At 49.5% G+C, this 24945-nt stretch overlaps 1 protein-coding gene across 1 annotated transcript; it reads right to left on the bottom strand.

Annotated features, from left to right (window-relative positions):
- Positions 1 to 1049: 1049 nt before the first annotated feature.
- SLC9A6 (solute carrier family 9 member A6) lies at positions 1050 to 24412 on the bottom strand. Its single transcript, XM_041396413.1, has 16 exons — positions 24133 to 24412; positions 18118 to 18317; positions 17666 to 17743; positions 16939 to 17015; positions 15908 to 16020; positions 14349 to 14454; positions 11423 to 11564; positions 11087 to 11192; positions 10772 to 10860; positions 10443 to 10556; positions 8680 to 8791; positions 7605 to 7758; positions 7093 to 7123; positions 5822 to 5901; positions 5154 to 5259; positions 1050 to 4372 (listed from the first exon to the last, which is right to left on the bottom strand). The coding sequence occupies exons 1-16, from the start codon at positions 24392 to 24394 to the stop codon at positions 4097 to 4099; spliced, it is 2046 nt and encodes a 681-aa protein (XP_041252347.1). The 5' UTR covers positions 24395 to 24412; the 3' UTR covers positions 1050 to 4096.
- Between the last annotated feature and the right edge of the window lie 533 nt (positions 24413 to 24945).

The following is a 24945-nucleotide window of genomic DNA, read 5'->3' as shown; positions in this document are numbered from 1 at the left end:
AGGAAACAATACATTTGAAGGGGTCTGCTGCACTTCTTGGGAGGGTTTGGGAAGGTGAAGGGCAGCCAAAAGGCATTTGTTCAATTGCTAAATGATGCCCTTGTGTGCTTTAGTTACGTGCCTGAGTCCAACCCCAGCTGGGCTGGACAGCACGTGTCCAGTGGGATTAGTGCTGTTTATTCTGACTGTCAGGATGTTGAGGTGGGAGTGCACAGCAGAATTAGCATCACTTCCTAGCAAGAAAATCATATAACACCTTTGTCTCCTGTCCCATTGCTGTGACTTCCAGTAGCACAGGCCACCCACGAGCAGCTGATGCCAGGCACGCCCCTCTCACTCACAGCTTCTGTGAGCTGCAGGCTCAATTTTGGGACAGCCCAGCAGGACAGCTCAGGATCCACCACCCCACACAAAGGCCACAGTCCCTTTGGAAAGCAGCACAGACACCCCCTCAGCTGCTATGGGTGGCAGATTAAGTGTGGTAAATACCTATCAGGGTACCATCCTCCTGCAGGCAGGCACAGCTGTGACAATGTGGTTTTACACCATCCAAGGGATGAAAGCTGTCCTTTGCGAACCAAAGCCCTCAGAAAGAGATTCCTGAAACTTCTGAGGTGCCCTCCATACTGAAGGGATGTAAAGCTTGCCTTTTCAGCACAAGGCACCAAAAAAAAGGGTACAGGTGGGAGTCAGAGGGCAGAATCACCAGCCAGGAGCCCAAGTGCAAATTCAACAGTCCCAGGGATATAAAAGCCTGGCAAAGCTCAGGGACCTTGATTTTGCAAACAGCCCACGGTGATGCCTCTGTGCAGGTCCACTCCCTGCCCCAGAGCTGGGAGTGAGCAGCACTGTCCCAGCTGGATTTGCTGCTCCTGGAGGAGCTTTTGGCAACCAGCATGGCTCTGCTCCCCAGCACTGTTCCAAGAGTGTCCCAGGAGCTGGGCTGAAGGCAGAGTGTGCTCCCAGCCCAGCTGCCCTCCAGTCCTTGGGGTCAGCATCCGTGGCTGCAGCCAAAGGCCATGAACAAACTGCTCTCAGAAGGTCCAGTGGCACGTGGTCACTTTGCTACAGATTTATTTCCGTGTGAATTAATGAAACGGTACACACAATTACAAAAAAAAAAAAATAATCATCTTTTATAGGCCCATAATCCTTCTTTCACAGTACAACGCAACAGTAAAGGATTTAGTCAGTGTAAACAGAAGGTCCAATAGTGATCATCAGCTATCACAGATCAGCTGCACAAACACCATAGCTACGGGGTTAATGCCATTACCACACAAATCGACAGTACCAGTACAAATCATAACCTTACCTACAATGCTTTTTCATGTGCAAAAACCATGGAAATTCAATTTACAGCAGAAGGGCACCTTCTCTAAATCTTTGTGGGAACTGTAAAGTACCTCCTCAGGGCTGTGTTATCTATTTGGCAAAGGTCTCAGGCCCTGATTTTCCAAGGTACCCTTAGCTCCATCTGCAGCACAGTGTCAGGGCTCTGCCTCTGCACACCAGGCATTCCCAGCACAGGAAATAATCAGCTGAGGATGAATCCCATTCATTTATGAAATCACTCATTAATTTAAGCTTAAATTCATTCATCGACTAAGGCTATTCAAAACAGTCCTGGTTGTATTATATATGGATCATAATGTAACCCATAAAATCACCATTGGTACACTTTTTTTCCTTTCATGTAACTGAACTGCTCTTGATGTCAAAAGCTGAGGCTTATGGGTAATGTGTTTGGCAAGTTTACAGTGAGTGGATAAATTACTGAAGTGAAAGAGTCAGAGGAAGAGAGGAATGCTACCACAGCCATGGGAAAACATCAGCTTGTGGCCACCTTGCAGCAAATTTGCACCTCAGCTGGGAATGCCTGGGAGGGAGCCCTGGGCCAGCAGAACTGTCCTGCACCTCCAGCTGCACCAACTCTGTAAATTGAATTCATAGTCAGGCTATACAGGAAAAAACAAGAGGTAGTTATTAATCATACCTCTTCAAAAAGGCAGAACGAACAAAAAACAGGATGTAGGAGTGATGCAGTAAACCTAAAATCAACAGGTTTCTACTTTTTTTTTTCTCCTTTTTTTGTTTTTTTAAACACATGAAGTTAAGTTACAGACATCATATAAAATGCACACTCACTTTATGGAATTCCTGCATAGTAGGAAACAAAGGCCAGTGCTAATCCAACAGCTTTGTTAACAGCGGGATGCCATTTACAGGTGCAAGGAAGATGCCCCAAATATATCCAAATATAAACAGAGCATTACCTCCCTTCTAGGGAAGTCCTATGGCAACACTTACACATTTTGTTCAGAAGGGAAAAGAAAGCATTTTCTTGGGGATAAACTGCCAAAATAATTATCATTTCACATCCATAAATTTAAGGCAATGTTACTTAGACCTGAGAAAATGAAAAAAAAAACCAAACAAACCGTGTAGATTTATTTTCTCAACTATACATATACACTTGAAACTTCAGGATTTTCTGTCTCCTCCAACTCTCAGGTGGTGCTGGGGAAAACAGCTGTGGGGACACTGCTCTGAGGCCTCAGGGTCAGATCCTGAGAGATGCAGTTTGTTCCAAAGACAGCTAATGGGAGCTGTGAGTGCTCGGACTCACCTGGCTCTCTTTCATGTATTTTCATTTTAAATATCTCTGTTTAAGTCCTCTGGAGAGGGTTAACTCCAGAATGGGCCTGTAGTGCACCAGTAACCCTGAAAGGTTTGTATAGAAAAACTGTAGATAAAATAGACAATAAAATTACATACAGTAAATTTTCATGATTCCCCCTTTCCAGGATAAAAAAGATGTCAGGGTTAGCAGTTTCACTGCACCTTTAGCCATTCCCATAACTACAGAATAAATCCTTTAACACTAGTGTGAAATCGCAAATTGTTCTGTGCTCATCCTTGAAAAATAAACAACGTAAATTAAAACCAAAAAATCAACTCACAAACATTTCTCATTAAATGATAAGAGACACAAGAAAGGTCGGGTGGGGACTGCAGACACACAGCATGCTGAGGAGTTACCAAACAAAGTGCAATGGTTTCTGACTCTGCGGGAGGACGGACGGACGGACGGACGGCTCCCCTTCAGTACCAGCTGGATGCCTCTGGAGATCTCCGGAGGTACCGTGTGGATCTGCAGCCTTAAAGCTGGAGTTTGAGGTTGGCTGTGCTCCACAGCCCCAGGTGCAGCTGCAGCAGCTCTGCACACCTTGGCTACATCTGTGAGCGCAGGACAGGGATTCGCCCGCGCAACGACACGGCCGCTTCCCAAACGTGAAATCGAGTTGCCAAAAGAGGATTTGATGGCTGGTTCGAGAAAGCTGCTTGAGCCACAGCTGAAAGATGGACTGAGACCTAAAATCTGTGCACGCCTGGTGTAGTTTCTGTGGGATTGCCTCCTTCTCCTGAACACAACTACAGACACCAACCATCCCTCTCTCCTGCTCCCATCCGGGCAGCCGGACACCCACAGCCCGTGCTGTCAGCTTTGGCTGGGGCCTGCCATGAGCCCACTAAAGCAGGGCTTGGGCAGAGGGTCACTAAGAAGCAGAAAGTCTCCAGGTTCCCACAGTGAAACAAGTTTATCACCATCCACTGCCTGGTAAGAGGGTCTGTGAGCAGATTTTTTGCTGATATTTCAAACGTGACTATCCAAAGATCAGAGACCAAAAGAAACTCAGCAACCCTCATCAGACTAGAAAGTAATTTCCACTGCTCACCAGCAACTCCCTACCCTCCTCTCCCAGGTTCAGCGGATGAACAGGGAGTCACAGCTCCTTTACTCACCCACTGGGAACTAAACCCTTCATCAAATCACACATTAACAAAGCTCACTGTGTGCAAAAGACTCTGACGCTAAAACAGTTCCACCCTACATAGTGCAGTCAACACAGTTTTTAACTTAAATTTGCAGCTTGTTCTTTACAAGTGCTTGGCAGAGAATATTTATATTCTTTTGACACCATATAAATAATATTTATACAGCTTAGACATTTTGAGACATGCATTAGACTTTAGGTAGTACATACTTCTTGATCATATATGCAAATATTACTGTCAATTAAACGGAGCAACCTTAGGCTGGGCCGTGTCTCGCGTTATCCAGGACGTTTGAGGGGGGCTCCGAATCGTCCATGGGCAGGACCAGGCGCGTTCCCCGGATCACCAGTTCATGGTCCCCAAAAGCCAGCTCCCGGTCCAGGGCGTCCTCGGAGCTGTTCCCCACGAAGCGCCGGGACGCGCCGCTGGACGCCACCGAGTCGGTGTTCACCGTGGAGTCGCCGTACGTCAGGCTGATGTCCCCGTCGTTCAGAATGAGGTCGGAGTCATCGTCCTTCAGCTGCTCTTGGTTCTGGGGAACAAACAGCAGGAAAGTGCTGTTAAACTCTTCCAGAATGGCTGTTTACAATCGCATGGTGACGGTGACTGAGCAGAGATACAGGCACAGAGCCACAGGTTCTCCTGCACCCTGACCAGAGCCAGACGCGGCACACACACATCTCAGAGCCCAGGTGACTCACAGCACGCAGAATTTCTCTGCAGACTGCCTAAAAGGACTCTCCCAGCTCTCTTCTTTCTGGTGCCATAGCCAGGTACATGGGGAATGCAGCACTGAGTGGCTTTAGCCATACTCATGAGCATAGGAATTGCACTGCTGATCCATCACAGCCATCTTCTGGTTTGTCAGGATGCTGACACTGTGCAGACAGGACAGGAAGACTCCTGGCACGGACAGCTGCCACTGCAAGGGGCCCCTGGGCACAGCAATACTGGCTACCTTTCTGGTTGTGAGTGATGCAGCTGAAAGGGCTGCAGGAATGGCTCAGCTGTAAGGCTGGAAGCAAGCAGGGGACAGGGAATTGTGTGTCCTCCCAGCTGGGCCTGGGGAAGGACACCTGTGACAGCTTCATTGAGCCTGTCACTGAGGAACCACCATGAATACACCCCAAACCCCTCCATGACCTAACAGCAGGCTGGAAAAGCAAAATACTCATGGGAATTAGCTCATCCATCAGCACCAATACCCGATTTCCCTCATGCTCCCACACTGACACTGCAGAGCAGCATCCAAAAGAGAAAATAAACACATCAAACCCACAACACTGTGACAGAAAGGACACTAAAGGACTCACCTCATATGCCTGTGGGCTCGTCAGGCACCGGGCAACAGGTCCACAGCACCCTGGGAGTGTGGTGGTCAGAGGGGGACCACTGTGTGTCAGGAGAGGCTTTAGATAGCTACGGAGAGGGTTAAGGAAAAAAGAGGAATGGGGCCATGACGGTGAGTAAAGGGCTGGGAGGGCAGCACTGAAAGACTTGGCATTGTGAGGAAATCACAGAAAGAAAAGGAACACAAATGTGTGGAAGCATAGCAGTTGTAATGGTGAGGAATGAGAATGCAACCAAAGACAGCAGGACACAGTCCTAGTGAGATGCTCAGCAGCACTGCTTGTCCCTGTGCCACTCAACCTCACATCACTCCTCCACTAATTCACAGCATCTGGAAGGGAGGAGAGGCACAGATCTGAAACCCCCATCCTCTCTTGCCCACCTGCCCCTGGGATTAAGGACCCCCAGGATGCCAATCTTGGAGAGCACAACTTTGAACAGAACTGCTGCTGCCTTCTCACTGACAGAGGGTGGAAATTGCCATTTCTTGCAGCCACAGACACGAGTAGGTGCACAGCAAAACACAGCAATGTCACAGGAAAGCAAGCACTGGCTCCTCTGTAAGCAGGGAGGAACTCATGGCCCCATGAGAGGGGTCTGACAGCACACACCCACTGCTGCCCAAGGATACTTGTGGTCGAAGTTGTACCACATGCGGAAAAGCCAAGCGCTTTCAGCCTTCGTGCTCCTCCTCTCGCTCTCTGGGACACCCTGTGGGAGAGCAAAACAGTAAAGAGGGGCAGAACAACATGTCACAAGCTGGATCAGGGCCAGGAGACCCCATGGGACACTGGATTACCCCCAGGGGACACAAAGAGACACAGACTTTCCCACTGCTCTTCAGAAGAAGCCTTTGGCTGGGTGTGTAAGGACGTTCACAACACAACAGGCTGCATTTAGCAGCATTTGACTGCCTCAGGGAGGTGGTATCAAAGCACCGTGACCATTTTGCTGCTACAGCCCTCCAGTGTCTGGCCCCAAGGTTTAAAAGTGCCTCAGAGCCAGCAGCTGCACCCAGACATCACATTTAATAGTGACTGACAGATCCAGCCTCCATCAGATCTCGCCTGACACTGCTGCATGCAAATAATTGTGTGTTATGGGAACTCCAGGCTTCCTTTTAGTCAGAGAAAAAAAAATATAAAACTGTTTGGAGGGCACTGTGATTTACAATTGCATATTTCATAGAAATCTGGCTTACAGATTTATGGCCCTGGGCTGCCTGTCACATTTGATGCTTTCTCTCCAGGAGGTGAACAGCCCAATAAATGGCTCTGAATAAAATGAATCTCCAAGGTGCAGAATCCACACTGAAACCAAGGAGAGCCACAGCCACAGCACGACCAGCTGCAGACACATGAATGAGACAGCTGGAACTACCAGGAAGGAAAACTCCCAGGGCTGTGGGGCTCCAGCATTGATCTCAGTGTGGTCAGTGGTGCCGGGGCTGCCAAAGAACTACCCACAGGAAAAGGGGTAACCAGGGGCTGAGGGCACCCATGGGTAAAAGTGGGGCAGATGCTAAAAAAAATGAGTCAGTTAATGGTGTTCCCGTACTGCCCTGGACACTGGGATGAGGCAGAGCCTCCATGCCATGCTCACTTTGGGATTTATTTCAAACCCAGCAAGGGAGAGACCGACTCTATTGCAGCAGCAACGTGACCTGACTAAACAGTCCAGCATTGCTTCTGTGCCCTTCTTTCCAGCTGAGTCAAAACAAGGCTCATCAAAACCAGAGAGCACAGAAAAGCTGTGACTCCCACTGACTGCAAACTCTTTCACAGGGGGAGCTAAAACCTCCTGCAGCTGGAAGGAAGCAAGGCACAGACAGGCATTCACAGGGTCAGGATGTGACCCCTGCCCCGAGGGCGCAGCGCAGCCTCCCCAGCAGAGCACACTCACCACATTCTCCTGATCTGCATCCACACCGACCCTGCGAGGAGAGAACAAGCACAGGGTCACACACCACGCCCGGGCTGGGGTCTGGGGGAAGGACAACGCCAGGGATCTGCCTCTGCTCTCTGAGAGCCGAGCAGAGGAGCTGGGAGCAGGCCGGGGGAGGCCGCGCTGAGGCAGGGCAGCCCCGCACTGACCTGCTGGCATCGTATTACAAAAGTTCCACACTGTTGTCCCCTCATTGCAAAAGTTTCATACCCTCTTGGTGTTTCCTCATGGCCAGCCCTTCAGAGCATTGACTCTTTCTTCCTCACAGAGTCACCGACTGACTCCAACTCCCCTCCCAACCAGTCAACCCACTCTTTTTCAGCACTCTTCTTCTCACTGGCCACAGCTCTGGCCTGTTAAAGCCAGGCCTGTTCCTAATCTCTGCTAACTGGCCCAGCTGCAGCTCCTCAGGGCTGAGATTCCCTTCTGCACTATCTTTCTTTTCTTCCATTCCATCCGCCGGCACTGACCGGATGTTGAGGCAGGACAGCATGGCCGTGGTGCCCCCGCCGAACACCCAGACGGTGAAGAAGACGATGAGCAGCGTGGTGCTGAACATCATCTGCCGCGCGTAGGTGGCCGTGTCGCGGATGGCCAGCGCGAAGGCCATGGCTCCGCGCAGCCCTGCGGGAAGGGACAGACAGCACCTGTGTCAGCTGGAAACCTGGGCTTCACATCCCGCTGCCCCTCTGCCGGGACCTCCACCACCGGGGAGAACAGGGATGGTTTTGTCACCCCTCCTTCCGAGCCCAGAAAGGCAAACCCTCCTCCTGCCCTGTAGTGGTGTGGTTTTTGTTTTGTTAGTGCTGCCCTGTAGTGGTGTGGTTTTTGTTTTATTACTGTGCTTGCTGTTTCATTTGTAATTTTGTAATTTCCTCATGCTGTCCTTTTTGTCCCTGCCCTTTCCCCAGAACTTTCCTCACCCCTTCTTTCATTAAATGTCAATCTTTCCCCGAACCTGCCTTCCCTGGAGAAACTTCCCTGTCAATTTTGTATTTCTCCAAACTTTATTAGTTCACGGAAGCTGTTCTCCTCCCTGGAAATTCTTTATTGACTTATACATTGTATTCCCCACCTTGTTTTTCACTCCCAATTCTCCAGATTAGTTAAAGATTATATCCTCCCTTGAGACCTGCCCCCTTATATAAGCTGTTGTTTGCCCCCAGTTCAAGGTCCTGGGACGGTGAGGAGAGGAAGTTTTGCCATCAAGCAAAGTTCCCCAGTTCCACCCCAGGGCCCGTGGTGCTGCTCTTTTGTTTCCACGCTGCATCGTCACTGCTGGCTGGGATTCAGCAAAGCTCAAAGGAAGGGGGGCTGTCACACCCCTGTCTGTCATCATCTAGCCAGGACAAGCGGCACTGCCCCATGCCAGGTACTTGAAGCAGGACAGGAGGAGCTCATTCCTACAACTCACACCACTGAGTCCCTTCCTGCTCAGCCTCCCTGCAGACACTGCCCCTAAGAGATTTAGAGTTGAGTAAGGAATATTTCCAGGATCTCCGGGGCAAAGGGCCACATGGTCAGAGGAAGGATGCAGTAACGTACCAGCAAACATCATCATGTGCTGCAAATTCGTTCCAATCTTATTTCTTCTCCCCAAATTCAGTAAAAATGACAATGGGTAAATGTTGGCAGCTCTTCCTAGGAAGATAGCAAGCTGTATTTGTACATGTTAAGGAAATTGCTCTTCCTCTGTCTCCCATCACATCCCACCTGCACACAGAGCCAGTTTCTACTGCCCAAAAGAAACTGGGAGCCACAGAAAATGCCAGTGCCTGGCTGCAAAGAAAATAATCTAGCCCTGAGTGCCACAGCACTGTGGGAAGAGCAGGCTACTGCCTCGCTGAAACACAGCCCACGCTGCAATTCAGGAATATCACACAGAGACAAGCACAAATAAACACAGGTAATGATGAAAGGACATGTTAGACAAGTGAGAGGAGAGAAAAAACACCATTTCCCCACAGTATGCTCTCTGCTGCCAGGTCCATTTTGCACCCCAAGAATTATTTGTCTTCTGTGAAGCTCAAGTTATCACAGCTATGACAACCCCTCTGACATTCACCAGCATGCCACACTTCACAGCTGGGTTTGAAGCTTTAAGCCAAGTCTCATTCCCAAAGATTATTCAGCAAAATGAAAGCAGCAGCAGTTGAGAAGGAAAAAAAAAATCTAATACTCTTTCTGTTTTCATAGCCTGTGAGATACAAGAATCACCAGCCCCTTCATATTGCTTTTTATCTTTGAAGCTGTATCTTTTAATACCAGCACCCAGATGGCAAAAATAATCTTGGAGCCAGTATTCAGCACAGCCTTGAATAATATGGAAAATGCTTCTAGCTTTTATGTTCTTTCCTGAGCATCACAATTTGCATAAGAGACGTATTTCATGATCTCTCTCATGAATGAGCTATTTCATCAGCGAGTTAGCCAGTTCCCACTGAAGAGGCACAGCACAAAATTCAAATATAACAGCCCAAATGGCATCTCTCTGCTCTCCACCCCTTCTGCCCCACTGCAACCCCATAAAAGCTGATCAGGGAAATTCAGCTGAGCCTGCTGAAAACCCACGGACCAGCACTGGCAAAAATGTTTTGTTTACCAGTATAAATTTGCATCAGTGCTGACAAAGGGTGAAAATAATTCTGCAGATTTAACTGGCTTCTCTGTGATGTGAAAAAAATTCCTTCAAAATTCTTGTTTTTCTGAGACATACCAGGGCCCTTGTTCCCATTAGCATCAGCCTGTACAACAGGAAATCTTTTCTCATGACATCATTCAGAGGCATCTACTGTAGCTGTAACTGTGCTGTTTGACCAAAAAAAGGCCTTTTTTTCAGGGTTAACCAAGTGCACTAGCAGAGAAAAGAGGAAATAAATGGCTAAATCAGGCAGCCCCCCTTTGCAAAGCCCCTCCTGGTGCCACATGACAAAGCTTGGTGTTGGCATCGTGGTCACAATGAATGATGAGTCCCTGCAGCAGCTGATTTGGATGCTCACAAGAGAAGAGAAGACAGTGGAAAAAAATTAAAAAAAAAAAAAAAAACAAACCAAAAAACCAACAAAAAAAAAAACAAAAAAAGGTGGAAAAACCAACAAAAAAAAAAACCAGAAAAGCTGGAAAAAGAATCTCCATCTTCTTAAAATAACCAGCAAAGGCACCACTACGTGGCAGAAATCCCCTTTTAAAAATAAAGCTAGACTGACTGAAAAAAAAAAACAAACCCACTCATTTGAATGAAAAACACAAACTGGAATGAGGCACCTCTCCCTTTCTTTCTGTCTTATAAATTGGGCTCCAAAGGATACAAAGGCCCCCACCACAAAGGTAGGGTTGAAGACATGGTTCTGGAAGGTGAACAGTGCAAGTCCCATGTAGGAGAAGATGAAGTTTTCTGCCAAGAAATTCAGAAGCTCAAACAACTGAAAGAGAAAAACAAATTAAAAGTGAGTTAGACATAATATAGATTTAACAAGAAAAGCATGTTAGCCCATCTGTCATGCAATAAATACTTCTGCAGAAGCAACCCTAGTGAAATGCAGCTGTAAGAAGACAGATGCACCTAATTCTGGCTAGAGGGAAGGAAAAAAATTTAATTTGAAATTCAGAGAGGCTGAACGGTCTGAGGAGTTCTCACCTGCTTAGTTCTGTGTTGGGACTCTGTAGATAAGTTGTTATAGGTATAATGGGCCTGTGTGATCCCACAGAAGAGCACAGCCACCACACCTGGGGAGCAGAGCATCACATTAGACTCCTGGTCGGGAAAAGGGAGCCAAGCTGCACCCCAGGCCTGTAGGGAACTTAATGCAGTAACCCCAGAACCCAGAACCATTAAACTCCTGCAAGCAGAGGGAGAGCCCTGGCTACAGTTGATACAGAGAGAAGCAAAACTCAGTGGCCCCATCAGCCCTGCAGATCTCCATGCCAGAGGCAGGGCTGTGCTGGAGCTTGCCTGTAAAGCCACACGCTTCAGCCAGCAGGAATGTGCTCCAGGACATCAGGAAGAACAAGCCAGTCTCCAGCAAGGGGAACTCCCGAAGTTTGGTGAACTTGGTGACGTTGCAGATGGTTAAGGACAACTTGGAGAGACACTGCAGGCTAAGAGCATATCAAATTCCAATTGTGTATCACAGCTACACAGTCTGCCCCTAAAAAGGCTATGGCACTGTCCTTCATTAATTTAGGGGGAAAAAAATTAAACATCTGGGTGAAATGCAGTGCAGTAAAAAATAAATAAGCTGTTATGCAAACACTTGGGAAAAAAAAAACCAAACAGTGAAAAGGATATTAAAGCTGTCACAACTCCAGTAGCTGCTCCCATTGCAAAAGATCCACTGAATATCCCCAGGAAGATCCCGATGGACTTGAACATTGCTGTGACATCAAACGTGTGGCTGTTGTCACCCGCCGGCTGATACGCAACTATCGAGCTGGAAGAGGAGGGAAAGCACAAGAACAAAACTGCTTAGTCTGGAGGGAGAGGCACCTCAAGGTGCTACACAAGCCTTGCAAAGTGCTACAACTGCTGCAGACACTGAGCCTGAGCAACCAGGGAGACACAACACCCTGCCATCCCCTGGGATCACAGCGTGCAGTGGCTGCACACCCTCATTGTCCTGGGGAGTTTGGGATCAGCCACCCCCTCTAGGCCTGGATGTGCAGTTACTCCTGGACATTAGAGAGCAGGGGACCAAAGCCCGTGCCTCGTGTGACATGTGGTATTTATGGTGGTATTTGGGGGATTTGGCAGCAGCTCTCTGTAATGCCAGGTGCTGTGGGACCACAAAGCATTTGAGCAGGAAAGCTCCATTTCTCCAGCGAGGCGGCTGCTGTGAGCATCCCTGGAGAGCTGTAACTGCTCCTGCTCTGCCACATTTAACATGCACTGCATTCAGTCTGCACTGCTCTGAGCTCCAAAGTGCAACACCACGGGGTAGCCAAGGCAGACAGCGGCATGCACGGCAGCAACACCATTCCCTGCATCCACCAGACCTCAACAGACCTCTGTGATGAGATGGCAAACAAGTCTGCAGTGCTCTCAGTCTGCTCCCTCCTAACTCTTCATGAGCTGAGCCTTGCATTAGTCATTTTTCTACCTGGAAAGGCTGAGATACAGTGGGGCCCTTATCCAGCTCCTAAATCCCATTTATCAACTCCTTACATCACTTTCCTTGATGTAAACTTTCCAGAAACATTAACTTCCTAGTTAGCAATCCCTTGGCTCACTCTATTAAAGCTCCTGGATGTGAACTTTAAACGTTTGCTGTTTAAACTGCTGAGAACGGACACTTACTGCCCTGCACACACATACTGCAGCTTTCTCCCCTAACTATACATCAACATTTTTCTGCAACAGAAATTACAAACCTCCCCTTTCCAACACAGGTCATTTCCCTTGCTAAACTTCCCTGCTTTTAATACAGCTCATTTTTCTGCATTGCCTTTCACACTGCAAGCTGCAGATTTCTCCGTGCTTTAATTCCTTTCATCAGTTCCATCTTATACTCTTCATTCACCAACATGCTTTCATTCTGGGTTTTCAGGTTTGTTTTTTTTTTTTTAATCCAGACTGGTTTCACTTCCCCTCCATAACCAACTCTTTGAATGTTGGTTTTGCAATTTAACCTCTTACAGTTCTCCTTCTGATTTTGTTTTTTGCATTGCCAATAAGACACTATTGCCAGCTGCCCTTTATTTCCTCTTTTGCTGCCCATAGGGCTTCCTGTGGTGTTTAATCCCTGTGAATCCTTCCTTTGGAAGAAGCAGGTTGGGATCCTGCAGATGCATTTACCCCTCTGCTCCCAAACTGCAGCTCTGGCACCTCACTGCCCACCAGCTTTCAGTTCTGCGTTCAATTCCTCTTCATCCTGCAACAAGTTCCTGCTGCCAAGCCACACCAGGCCAAGACAGGAACAGAAAGGCACAGATCCTGCTCCTTAAGCACAGGAAGTCATTTGCTCAGGGCTGAAAGCAGGCAGGAGAGGAGCCTTGGGGCACCCAGACTGGGCAAAGGCCCCTGAAGAGCCCAGCTCCACATCCTCCCCTGCCCGCAGCGCTGGGTCAAAATAAAATAACTGCTGAGTGAACTCAGAGCTGCTGCCTCGGTGCAAATTACCCTGTTTTGGGGAAAGGTGGCCTGAGCTCAGCTCGTGGAGGGAGGAAAGCAGGAAATCAGAGCAACAGCTCCAGAGCTGGCACTGAAGCAGAGCAAGAGGCAAATCACTGCGGGTGGTGCTGTCACCCACCCGTGCCGAGATCCACCACGAATTCCATCACCCTGAAGATGAATCCACCCACTCCCACCCAGAACCTGCCAGCACAGGCTGCAAGACCCCATCCCCTCCTCACTCATGACCACTTCTGAAACACAATCTGGCTGTGCAGCATTTCCTCTTGCACCAGCAGTGACAAATACAGCAAAAAAGCCAGAGTGAGCAACACAAAGAGTTCCAGAAACCTCAACAGAAACAGTCAATTCAGTAAATACAACACACAGCTCACAGTGTGTTACTTGCTGCCTCCAGTGAAACCCACACAACCAGCTACCTGGAGTGACAAGTATTCCAGAAATATTTTCTCCATTAGTCTTAGCTATATGTTAAGCTGTCACCATTGCAGGTATTATATATTATGGAACAAATTACCACGATGACAACACAGTGAAAACGCAGATAAAATACGTCCTGCATGCAAAGGACATAAAATATTAAAGAATATAAAACATTCTTTAGAAAGGCAGCAAGTTTCCCATGTGTTTAGGCAAGGGCATTAACTCCAGCTGTAATAATATTAACTCCTCAAAGTGGGGAGAACAACTGCTTTACCAGCTATTTCCACCTAAACAAAAGCAGGGGTTTGTGGTGGGAAGCAAGGCAGGTAGGAGCAAAGCCATCAGCAAGGGGTTTCAGTGGGATCTTGTGGCTGAAAAGGAGACTCAGTGCTTTTCCTGTTTCAGAGAGATATAAAAACTTCCCTGTGGATGGGTCAACTGACCACAAAAGCAAAACAAAACCATCAATCACGCAGGGGGAAGTTGTGAGGGCAATCCGTAATCCCAAGCAGTGGTAAGCAGGGAGGGCATGCATCAGGATGTCACTACAGCTTTTTGGGACACTCTTGCAAACACCCTTGTTCCTGTGTTACAGGAGAGGCTGCCCCCAACTCCTGACATGTAACACACGTAACAATTCCAAATAAAAGCAGGAGACACTTACGAAGACAGCACTATGGCAACGGCATCATTGAGGACGCTCTCGCCAAAGAGGAGGGCATACAGCTCCACATCGACCTGGAGCTCATGGAATATGGCAAGGACAGTCACTGACAAATAGAAAAATAGAGAGACATTCAAATAGGTGCTGTTATTTCGATGTAATCAAAAACTAAATGTCCTTTTTAGAAAGCTGCCTTCCTGCACATCTGTGCCACTGCTGCGATGGTGCCAGCTGCCCCCCGTGCTCTCTTTGATAGTCTTCCTTCTGCTCTTTCAGATTTGGATTTGATTCATCATTTCCCTCCTCCTTTCACTAAAACACATCTTGGCCTATTGAATCTTTTGCAGGCAGACAAAAACAAACTCTGCTCTGAGCTTCCCAGGGTCTGAGCTCGTGGGCTGGGCCACAGTACCAGGCTGGCATGAGCCACCCAGCTGTAGGGATGCTGTTAGCTCAGAGCACCAGGGAGAGCCTTCCTGCACCTGCAGAAGGCCAGAAGGACCAGGCTTGTCCAGGATGATGACTGCTTTTTCTTTCCATTCCTGATACTCTCAGAGAAATCCTTGGATTCAACACATTCTAAGTGCCAGCACAGACACACAACATTTCAGATCTGACTGGAAATAGCCAGGCATCAGCTCAAACCCCATGTGGGGGTTTCTGTGATTTAGGACCACAGGGCAGAGATCAGAGTTCCCTCAAGCTCTTCTGTGATCCAGCAGCTCCAAGAAGATAATGGAAAGCAGCAGGTTTTGCATATCAGCCTCGCAGAGACATCACAACATCCAAAGCAAGCAAGACGTAACACATGGTGCATCGGGCTGAGGGCTGAGCCAATTCCAAACAACCTCTGTGAGGCTTTTCAAACAGCACTCAGGGCACACCGAGGGGGGTTTAACCCATTTATGCACAGGGAAATGCTCCATCTCTACCTGTGAAATCTTCTTGTTCCTATTTCAAGCCCAAAGAAGGGACACGACACCGACAGCTCATCCGCAGCATTTCTAAGCATTTGAAGATTTGCAGCCTTGCTCAGCAAAGGGCAGGAGCAAACAGAGCCCTTTTTGTGGCCCTGTGTTTTTACATTAAATGAGAGCATGCAAGTGAACAGCTACCACATACAAGCTATCATGAATTAACTTCAATTATTTGGACAAAGCATGTTTTTCACAGTTTTGACTTATAAAGTGCATCATTAAACCAAGGTGTCACTACTCCTCAATATCATTAGTCTAATTTCAATTAGATTAGCCCCTGTGAAAATCCAGCCAAACTGGAAGCAGGAGAAAATAGTTAAACTAACTAAAACCACCAACTGAACCCTCCTCACATTACACATCTTGTTCTGCAACAGCTGCTGGCACAGGGAGGCAGAGACACATTGCCAAACCCCAGCAAAATCAAGAGAGAAGTTGCCTAGGACTTCACTGCAAACAAGGATTCAGGAAAGCAGAGGTTTGGAAACTGTACAGGAGGGAACTCACAAGGGTTTCAGACTTTCTTCCCCCTTGTCCCACAACTCAAACCAGGCCAAAATGTAGGGAAAGCTTGTAACACACCTGGGTCAGTGGCTGACACGATGGCCCCGAACAGGAGGCAGTCAGTGAAGTAGAAATCTCCCCCGAGCTGCCCGGTGACTTTCATCAGCGCCACGCAGCCGTACACCACAGAGCTGGGGATCAGAAGAGGCAGTTACACATCTCTGCAATGCATTACAACAGCATTCACATGGGCTTGCTTTCCCTGCATTTACCAGATTAAAGCTATCCAAATGCCAGAACACCAAAGAACTGCATGGGATGCACAGAGCCTGGTGAAACCCCAGGGCAATGATCTTGGAGGTGAATGTTGGACCACACACACCAAAGCACCCTCTGAACTGGAGCACAAACATGGTGCCAGGAGGGAACTGGGACCAGAACTCTTCCAGGAGCACAACATGCCTAAAGGAAAGCAGCAGCCAGGCTTATGGGGTCACACAATCACTTTGCAGTGCTGCACATTAACACAGTTCAGTGAAGTCACCTTGGACTGACTCTGAAATGCCCAAAACTTTCAATGAGGAGCAGGTAATGCAGATGCTGAGTTTGCTTGAATCCACTGGACTCCAGTGGAGAACAGCCTGTGTCAGCCTGTGTGCTACTATCCAGAGTGGGAACCATCCAGCAGCCTCTGCACTGAGGGATAAACAATTTGAAACACATCTGTGCTCACTAGACACCCACCTCTGTGATCCTGCCCTCTACTCTTGTGCCTCAAGTTTAGGAAGGCTTATGCTTCCAATAATTTGAAGTTGCTGATTTATCAAGACAATTTTCTCTGAAGTGTGAAACTTTCCTTGCCATGAATAACTATTCTCATGGGGTGCTCAGTTGCTGAGAGAGCACTTCACAATTAGACAGCAACCACCCTGCCCACACAGCAGAAGTTTGCACAGCAAATAGTATTATTTGCTGCTGTGAGCAGCAGTAGCAGAGCCTGTGTGACCTTTCAGGGATGGGATTAGCAGCTTCAGCTCCAGGCTTAGAGCCCTTCTCCCAAGTACAGCTCAAACCTCTGTGGAAGAACCAGACCAGCTCCATCTACTCACCCAATCACCAGGCAGGAAATGGCAGTGCCGAGGAAAGCATATGCCAGGATGGATCCCAAGTTTCTGAAGAAGTGCCTCTAGCAGGAGAAAAAAACCCAAAAACTGAATTATATTTGCTAACAATTTATTTCAAGCCTGCACAGGCACTCCCAGTGTCCACAGCAACTTGGACCCAGCTCAGACACCATGAGCTGGACAGGCACAGGGTGCCCAGCACAGCCCAGTGCCAGACCAGGAGTTAGTGCAGCATTCATAAACATGAATGCACCATGTTCTCATAGCTGGGTGTTTAATAAGGTGCTATTCCAAGTCCTGGGAACCGATTTCCTAACCCAGCAGCATTCCTCCTTCCTTCTCCCGCAAGCTAAACTGCATCATTCTCCTCTCCTTCCAAGTCAGCAATTCAGAGCGCTGCTGCTTTCTGAAACCTTCCCACACTCCCATGTGCTTGGAGAGCTGGGATGGCTGAAATGGCCTGGCTGACCCCAAAAACCCCTGCTGGAAACAGCTGAAGTCGCTGACCCTTCCTGACAAAGGGTCAGGAAGGGGCAGACAAGAATGACAGGGGCACCCTTAGCTCTGCTTCCCACAATCCCACATTTGCTGGGTAAAACCATACCCACCCCCACAGCCTCAGCCTGCTGAGCAAGCATTAAAGCACTCACAAGTATTAAAAATTCTCTGGAGGCAGAGGAACTAAAAACATCAGCACTGTAAAGACACGTACCCTTTTCAAGCTGTAGCCTGCATAAAATATAATGGGGGGAAGCAAAATGTTGAAGAATACTTCAGGATCAAAAGTCACCTGTTAAGAAAGAAAGAAAGAAAGAAAAAAAAAAACAACAGTAAAATGATTTGTTAAAATTTTGTAAGACAAAACACAAATAAGAAAGTAATACATGGAGGAAGGCCCATAACCCCACCATGGGAATCCTGTTGGGTCAACACTGAGGATGGGTCTGGGATCTTCTGGAGACAAATCTCAGAGTCTAAACAGCTTAAATTAAGATGAGCCATAACTAGAGTTTCATTACATTGTGTTTAACATACAAATTACTGTTCATCACAAACACAAGTTAAAAAACCAAAATAAAAACACTTAATCTAGCAGACCCAGGACCCATCCCCATGGAGGGAGTGGAAAGCACCGCTCACCTCTCCAGTCACTGCCTCCCTTACCTTCCTCAGCATCTCATTATCCTGGACGTTGTTGAGCTCCTGGGCACTGATCTCCCCCTTCAGGGTGTACTCATAGAACTTGCCACTGACGTTCACCAGCAGCGTGGCCGGGCTGCTCTGCACCTGGCAGCTCAGGGTGACGTTGTTGACGTCGCTGGGGACGTGGATGCCGTAGCGCAGGACCACGCCGACCAGGACACCTGGGGAGGGACACAGCTCTGTGAGACAGACCACAGCAAACCCCAGAATGATCCCTCTGAGCATGGATGCAGCATCAGGATCCCAATCCCCTGCTCAGCTGCTGAGCACAACCACAACCCAATAGCTTAATTGAACCATCCTCATCCGCCATGAGCCAGGTGAATGCTCCATGCTCATGGGGAGTTTCTAACACAGCCATGGACAAGTCCTGAAGGATTTGAACCACCCAGCAATCAGTCAGACTCTCACTCCAGGGCAGCCAAACATCAAAGGCACACTGGGTTAAGGTGAGCAGCTTGCACTGCTGGGCCAGGTGCTGCTCACACGTGCCCAAACTGTGCCCCTTGCACCTTGAAACCTGACATTGATACATCAAACTCTTCATTCTGGTAGGGATTAAAGATGATACCCTGCAACCACCCTGATCACACTCTGAGGCTGGCAAGCACCCTTTCTAAGGTGCTGCAGCACCATGCAGCCTCATCCCAGCCCTCCCCATTTTTGTAAAACCACATTTTGAAATATAAACATATAAACATAAAACTGTTTCCCAATCCAGGCCGATCACCCAGATCTACTCCTTGCCCCTACAAACTTCAGCTCTGCACCACAAGCAGCAGCCCCAGGGCAGCCCTGTGAGGCAACTCTGCCTCTAGCTCAGCTAAGTAGGGGCATTTTGGAGTTAATTTGCAAGTCAGCAATTTATAAGGCATTTTTCTTTTGTTGTCTGAGGTCTCAAATCCAGACTCAAGTGTGTTGAGTGCTCTCCTGGCAGAGTGTTTTGACATCTGCAGGCTGGGGAAGAGGGGTGTCCCACAAGACACCTTTCCACGTAGCCTTCAGCACAAAAGGGTTTGGAAACTCCTTGATGAAGGCGGCCCCGAGCTGCCACAGAAATCCTGGATCTTAACCCCATCTCTGAACCACACATTTATGAAAAGCTCTCAGACACGTGGGAACTCAACCCAGACCGCAACGCTCTGAAGGCTTCTCCATTTGCCTCCCAGGACGCTCCTGTTCCTAACTGCTGCCTCAATTAAAGCCTTGCTCTCTGCTTTCCCACAGGCAGGGCACAACCCTGACTGGGAACACCCAACTCTTCCTGTGCCACCACCTCTAGAGCAGAGCCTGGGCAGGACACTGTGGGGCCACAGCTCATTCAGCACCTCCTGCAGCCAGTTCCTGATCAGCCACCCACCTTTTGACTTCTCCTGCCTTAGCCACAGTTTTTCCAGGACAAGATTTGCTATTTTTCCTGATGGTGAGAAGAAAAGCCCCCACCCCCCATCTCAGGGGTGCCACACACCCAGGCTACGAGCACAGGCAGAGGAGGTGGCTGCACACAAAGTCACCACTGAGCTCAGCTCAGGGACTGGGCAGACCCAAAACCCTGGTCTAATACAGCACTTTGCAGCACAGGTGAGCTGAAAGGCTACAGATCTTTTTAAGCCATGCACCATCAACCATGTGCTCACCACTCTGGGCTTTATGCTGCCCTGCATCACCCCAAGAGTCACAGAACAGCTCCCTCTGGGCACAGCCTGGCACCAGCAGCTCCAGCAAGGAGAGTTCAGGGCACATCACACTGTGCAGAGCAGCTGAGGGCTGCTTTTACACCACCACTACTTAGAGGAGACACCAAAAGTAATTCTTTAGCTTACTTTTCTGCCAGCCTCTGCTCCTCTGATCTTCCAGTGCTCCAGAAATAAAAGTATAGAATGAAAGCAAGTATGTCAAGCACATCATGATGCCACAGCATGTATTCAGAGGAGCATGTGGCAGTGGCTGCAAGGCATCACAGCAATGGGACAAAACACCCCATTTTCCTTTCACACACAAGATGACAATCCTAGAGATACCATGGGAAACAACCAAAACCCATCACTGGGACACAAGGAGTTTCAAAGGGTTGTTTACATCTGCTTATGGCTATTAAGGTACACCACACTTTGCAGCCCTCGAGAACTACCTGGGCTGACTTTTAAAAAGTTTCTTCTTTAAAAAAAAAAATTATTTCAGAGGTTAATGCAGGAATCAGAAACCCACCAGATGGAAGGAAACCCACCCAGCAACCCTTTTAACACCCAGGCTAAACACTGTGAGATGAGAGACCCCACAGGAGGAAGGAGGGACAGACAGAAGGAGTCCCTGCTGTGAATTCAGAAGGGATCCTGACTCACAGCCTCTCCACCCTTAATCCCTGTCCCAAAGCAGTGCTACATCTGATAGCACTCCTGCTCCTCTGCCATCTTATCCAGGCAGCTGCTCCTGGCCCTGTGTGCCAGCCAAGCTCCAGACAGGGCCAAATTCCCACTCTGGCCAGGAATGGGGTAAGAGAAAAGGGACAGATAAACCTACAACACCTGCCAGAGACCCCTGTTTGGGCATCCCCAAATCATACTTTTTGTTTTGCTCAGTAATAGGCTGCCTGGGAGGCTGCCAGCTGGGGAAAGACACCCAAGTGCAAATACACAAATGCACAAATTGCTCCTGGGCACTGAGTGTGACCCTGCCAGCAGCCCTGACCACAGAGACACTGGCAGAGGTACCTGCAGGGAAAGCATCCTGCTGCTCTGCTGGACACCAATTATCCCACCAACATTAAATGGCCCCACCAGCAGCCCTGCTGTCCCATGGTGGGTTTGATCAACCCTCCCTATCCAACAATGCTCACAGGAGGCACCTGGGACAAACCTGACATGGTTTTCCAGGCACCAAACCAGTCCTGATCTCAGGCGACCTGGACCAAGCCCAGGGGACCCTGCAGGTGCTCCTGGCTCCAACAGGCTCTCAGGAAATGGTTCAGACTCTCCTGGCAAGCACAGGGCTGCCCCAGCAGCAACCTGTGAGCCAGTATCGACATGTGCTTGCTGCGAGAAGTTTTACAAAACTGAGCCCTGGGAGGGAGCTGAGCTGAGCTGAGCAGAGGGAACCCAGCACTGAGGAAGCTGCCAGCTGAAAGCTGCAAGGAGTTGAGAAGCTGAAGGCAAAGCCGGCAAATTAATTGAGTTCTTTTATGCAAAGTGCAAGAGATTATTTTCATTGCATTTCTCCTGACTTCATTAAAAAGAACAAAAGCCCATGGGCTTTTTTTTTAAGGTGCTGTTGAACATTTCCGAGGTAATGTTTTAAATGAAGACTAATATATTACCAACCCCAGCACTTAACAACAATGGAAGCAGACAGGATCCCCAGGCGAGCATTAATCTGGACACCAAAAGGGAAGAAAAATGTAACAACTGAAGACATCCTGACAACAAGCAGTTTAGACACACAATCCACAGGTCAAGTGGGAACAAGCACAAGGAAACTAAACTTCTAGAGAAGCTCCTGCACAACCACCATCAGACCCTGAGAAGAACTGAAACAAAATTGTTCAATTAATCATCCTAAATGCTGAGCACCTCAGATGTGGGAGCTTCATTTTAAACACTGAAATGAAGCTTAAGGGCTACTGAGAACCTATTGTCTGTAACTGAAATTACTCCAGCTGGTGTCCAGCTCTTGAACATCAGCTCTGAGCTGACAGTGTGATGTGCACGACAGAAATCCACCTGTAGCAAAAGCTTATAACTTCAAATAAAAACAAAGCAAGGAAACTGATGTGTTTTGCTAAAAGAGATATATGCAAAAGTTTTGACTCAGTTGTTGGATTTTTTTTTAAACAGAAAAAGACAAGCTTTTGCAAATTGCTTCTCTTGTTCAGATTTCAGGGTCTGTTTTGCAGCCCCTTCCACGTTTTCAGTGAACTTCCTTGGGGCTAAAAGCATCACAGGGAACCAGGGACAGCGACACCTCCTTTCTTCCCTGCAAATTTCAAATTGTCACACTAAAACAACAGCATCTCACCACCCCTTGGGAATTACACATCCCTCTTCCTATGGCACCTGCCACCACCTGGGAAGCAAATGCCAAAAGCCTTGACACCAAGGAAAACTTGGGATTTTCTGCATGATCAGACAGGTGACATTACCAAATTCACCAGCAATTCCCTAAGCACAGTCTGCAGAAGAGCAGACAGTAAAGGTTCATTTTATGGACCAACAGGAGACAGAAACAACCCGGGCTGTGCCCTGAGAAAAAAGTGAGCACTCAGGTACATCAGGGAGAGGGGATAATCAAGAGGAAGAAATGCCCAGGAGAAGAAGAACAAGGTTAAGGGCAAGTGTGAAAGCATGAAAGGAATAGAAAGTCACATGTTGGGAGCTTTGGGGCAGCAGGAGAGAGAAGACCTTCCATGCTGGAAGCATGTTCTCCCACAGCACAGCTCCTGTCCCAGGAGGTGACCATCCCCACCCTGGGCAGGAGGCCAGAAACATCTGAACCCCCTTGAGCGGCAGCTGGAAGGAATCTGAAAATGCAGAGCAGTATTTTGTATCCCTGAAAATGCAGAGCAGTATTTTGTGCCCCTGAAAAAGCAGAGCAGTATTTTGTGCCCCTGAAAAAGCAGAGCAGTATTTCGTGCCTGTGCGCTGATGCAAGTGCCTCCACCCCTTCATTTGGAAGGACACTTCCAATTAACTGAAACTTGGGATCACAAAAGCCAGTGGCCCAAACAGGTCAAGCCTTTGGATCAAAGCTTTCTGCTGGATAGGAGATTCGGCCACATCTGACTCTGTGTGGTCACACATCACCCCCAGCCAGCAAGGGCCACACAGAGGACAGACACTAACTACAGCACGCAGCAGGAGATGCCTTCTCGACCCTAAATCCAACAAATCTTCCCTAGGTACAGACCCATGGCCACGTTAATCATTCCCCAGCACACCTCCCAGTCCTACTTTGGCTGAACTCAAAGTCATGCCAGATAATCCAGGGAGAGCCATGCATGGTCCTGTCATACCCTGGTTCAGGCCTCCTCATGAGGCCATGTCACCTCAGGAAATCACAGGCCACCATTAAAACACAAATGTCTTCAGCCCCACTGCACTGACCCCAGCCTTGCTCCATTCCTGTGGGAATACACATGGGCTCCTCTCCAAGAGGTCATGTCACAGCAGGAGGAATGCTAAAGGTTGTGCACCCAGATCCCAGGCAGCAGGACAGAAGGCTCTGCAGGCCCCTGAGCGTGGCAAAGCATGGGAGAATCCCCCAAAGGGCCTCTCCATTATTCCTGGGCAGCTTCTGGAAATCTGGATGCTCTATGTTGGAAACACAGCCTCTGGCCCCAGCATGTGGGATCACAGAAACACAGAATGGTTTGGGTCCGAGGGGACCTTGGTGATTATCCAGCTCCAACCCCCCCCATGGGCAGGGACACCTTCCACTGGAGCAGGATGCTCAGAGCCCCATCCAGCCCGGGATGCAAGGCTGCTGACCAGTGCAACAGCTGGTCTGTGCTGCCCCAAGTCCCCACTCAGCCCTGGAGCAGGTAAGAGTGACCCGCCAGTGCCTGGTGACGTGCTAGCCCATGACCCTGCCAGCTTCACCCTGGGAGGCCGTCTGGAAAAACCCAACCACATCTCACTGCCAGAGATTTGGGAGTAACTCTGCCTTCGAGAGCCCTCCATATCCGGGGTTTGGAAAACAACCAACCCTCCCTCCAGCAGCGCCCCGATAAGGCTCAGCACGGCGGCACGGGGCTGTCCCGGTGACACAGCACCCACAGAGGCTGTGTCGCGTCCCCCGCAGCCCTTGGCCCGCCAGACAAGCCCCGGCACAGCCAGGGGCCACCAGGCACGGAGTGGGAGAACGATGCGCTGCCCCGGGAGCAGCCAGCCCCGGGAGCCGGGACTGGCCGGGCTGGGCTCCCCGCGCCCGGGCAGCTCCCGCACGGGTTTCCCGGGAAGCAGGCGTGGGGCGGGCACCGCTCACCGTAGATCATGGCCAGCCCGGTCTCGTGGAGGAAGCGAGCGCGGCGGTGCTTGAAGAGCCAGATGGTGAGGATGGTGAGGGTGAGCAGCAGGATGAAAACCAGCAGGTTGGCGCTGTCCTGGCGGTGACTCTCCTCCGCCGCCTTCTCGGACACGATCTCCTCCTCCAGCGCCCCGGGACGCGCCGCCGCCACCTCGGCGCCCGCCGCCCCCCGCGCCCACAGCCCCGCGGCCGCCGCCAGCACCGGCCCCGGCCCCGCCATCGCCCCGGCACCGGCCCGGCCCCGCCGACACCAGGAAGCGGCTCTGGGCGCAGGCGCCGGGGGCGGGAACAGCGCCGGGAGCCCGGATAGGGACGGGCCGGCAGCGACGGAGCGGGAGAGGGGCGGCGGGAGCGGGGAGCTCCTGGGGCGGGGTTTGGGAGGGAGAGCGGTGCCGTGAACCTTGGGACGAGTCCTAGGGAAAGGGGTGCGAGGGACGGAGAAGGGGGAAGGTGATCGGAGTTCAAAGGGGTTGGCAAGAGGGAAGAGCAATCCCCAGATAGATTTGTTGCAGGGTGTTGTTTGTGCGCGGGGTGCTTGGGAGGGATGTTCTGCAGGACACACCTCGGCTCACGGGGAGACGGGTCCGGGAGGATCCTGCTCGTGCCTTCGCACCGTGCCAAGAGCCCCCCAGTGGGGTCAGGGTAAACTTCCCACCTTTTTTACCAAGAAATAGAGGGGGGATGCGTGGAGTCGGTGGGTCAAGGGTTGCAATAAATGCCAATGATCAACTTAAAGGTGACTTGTGGAAAACGTCCTCAAAGAATTGCCTT

The sequence above is a fragment of the Onychostruthus taczanowskii genome, unplaced genomic scaffold, assembly GCF_017590055.1.
Source record: "Onychostruthus taczanowskii isolate IOZ18803 unplaced genomic scaffold, ASM1759005v1 scaffold13, whole genome shotgun sequence".
Lineage (NCBI taxonomy): Eukaryota > Metazoa > Chordata > Aves > Passeriformes > Passeridae > Onychostruthus > Onychostruthus taczanowskii.
This window is presented reverse-complemented; position numbering and strand designations above follow the sequence as displayed.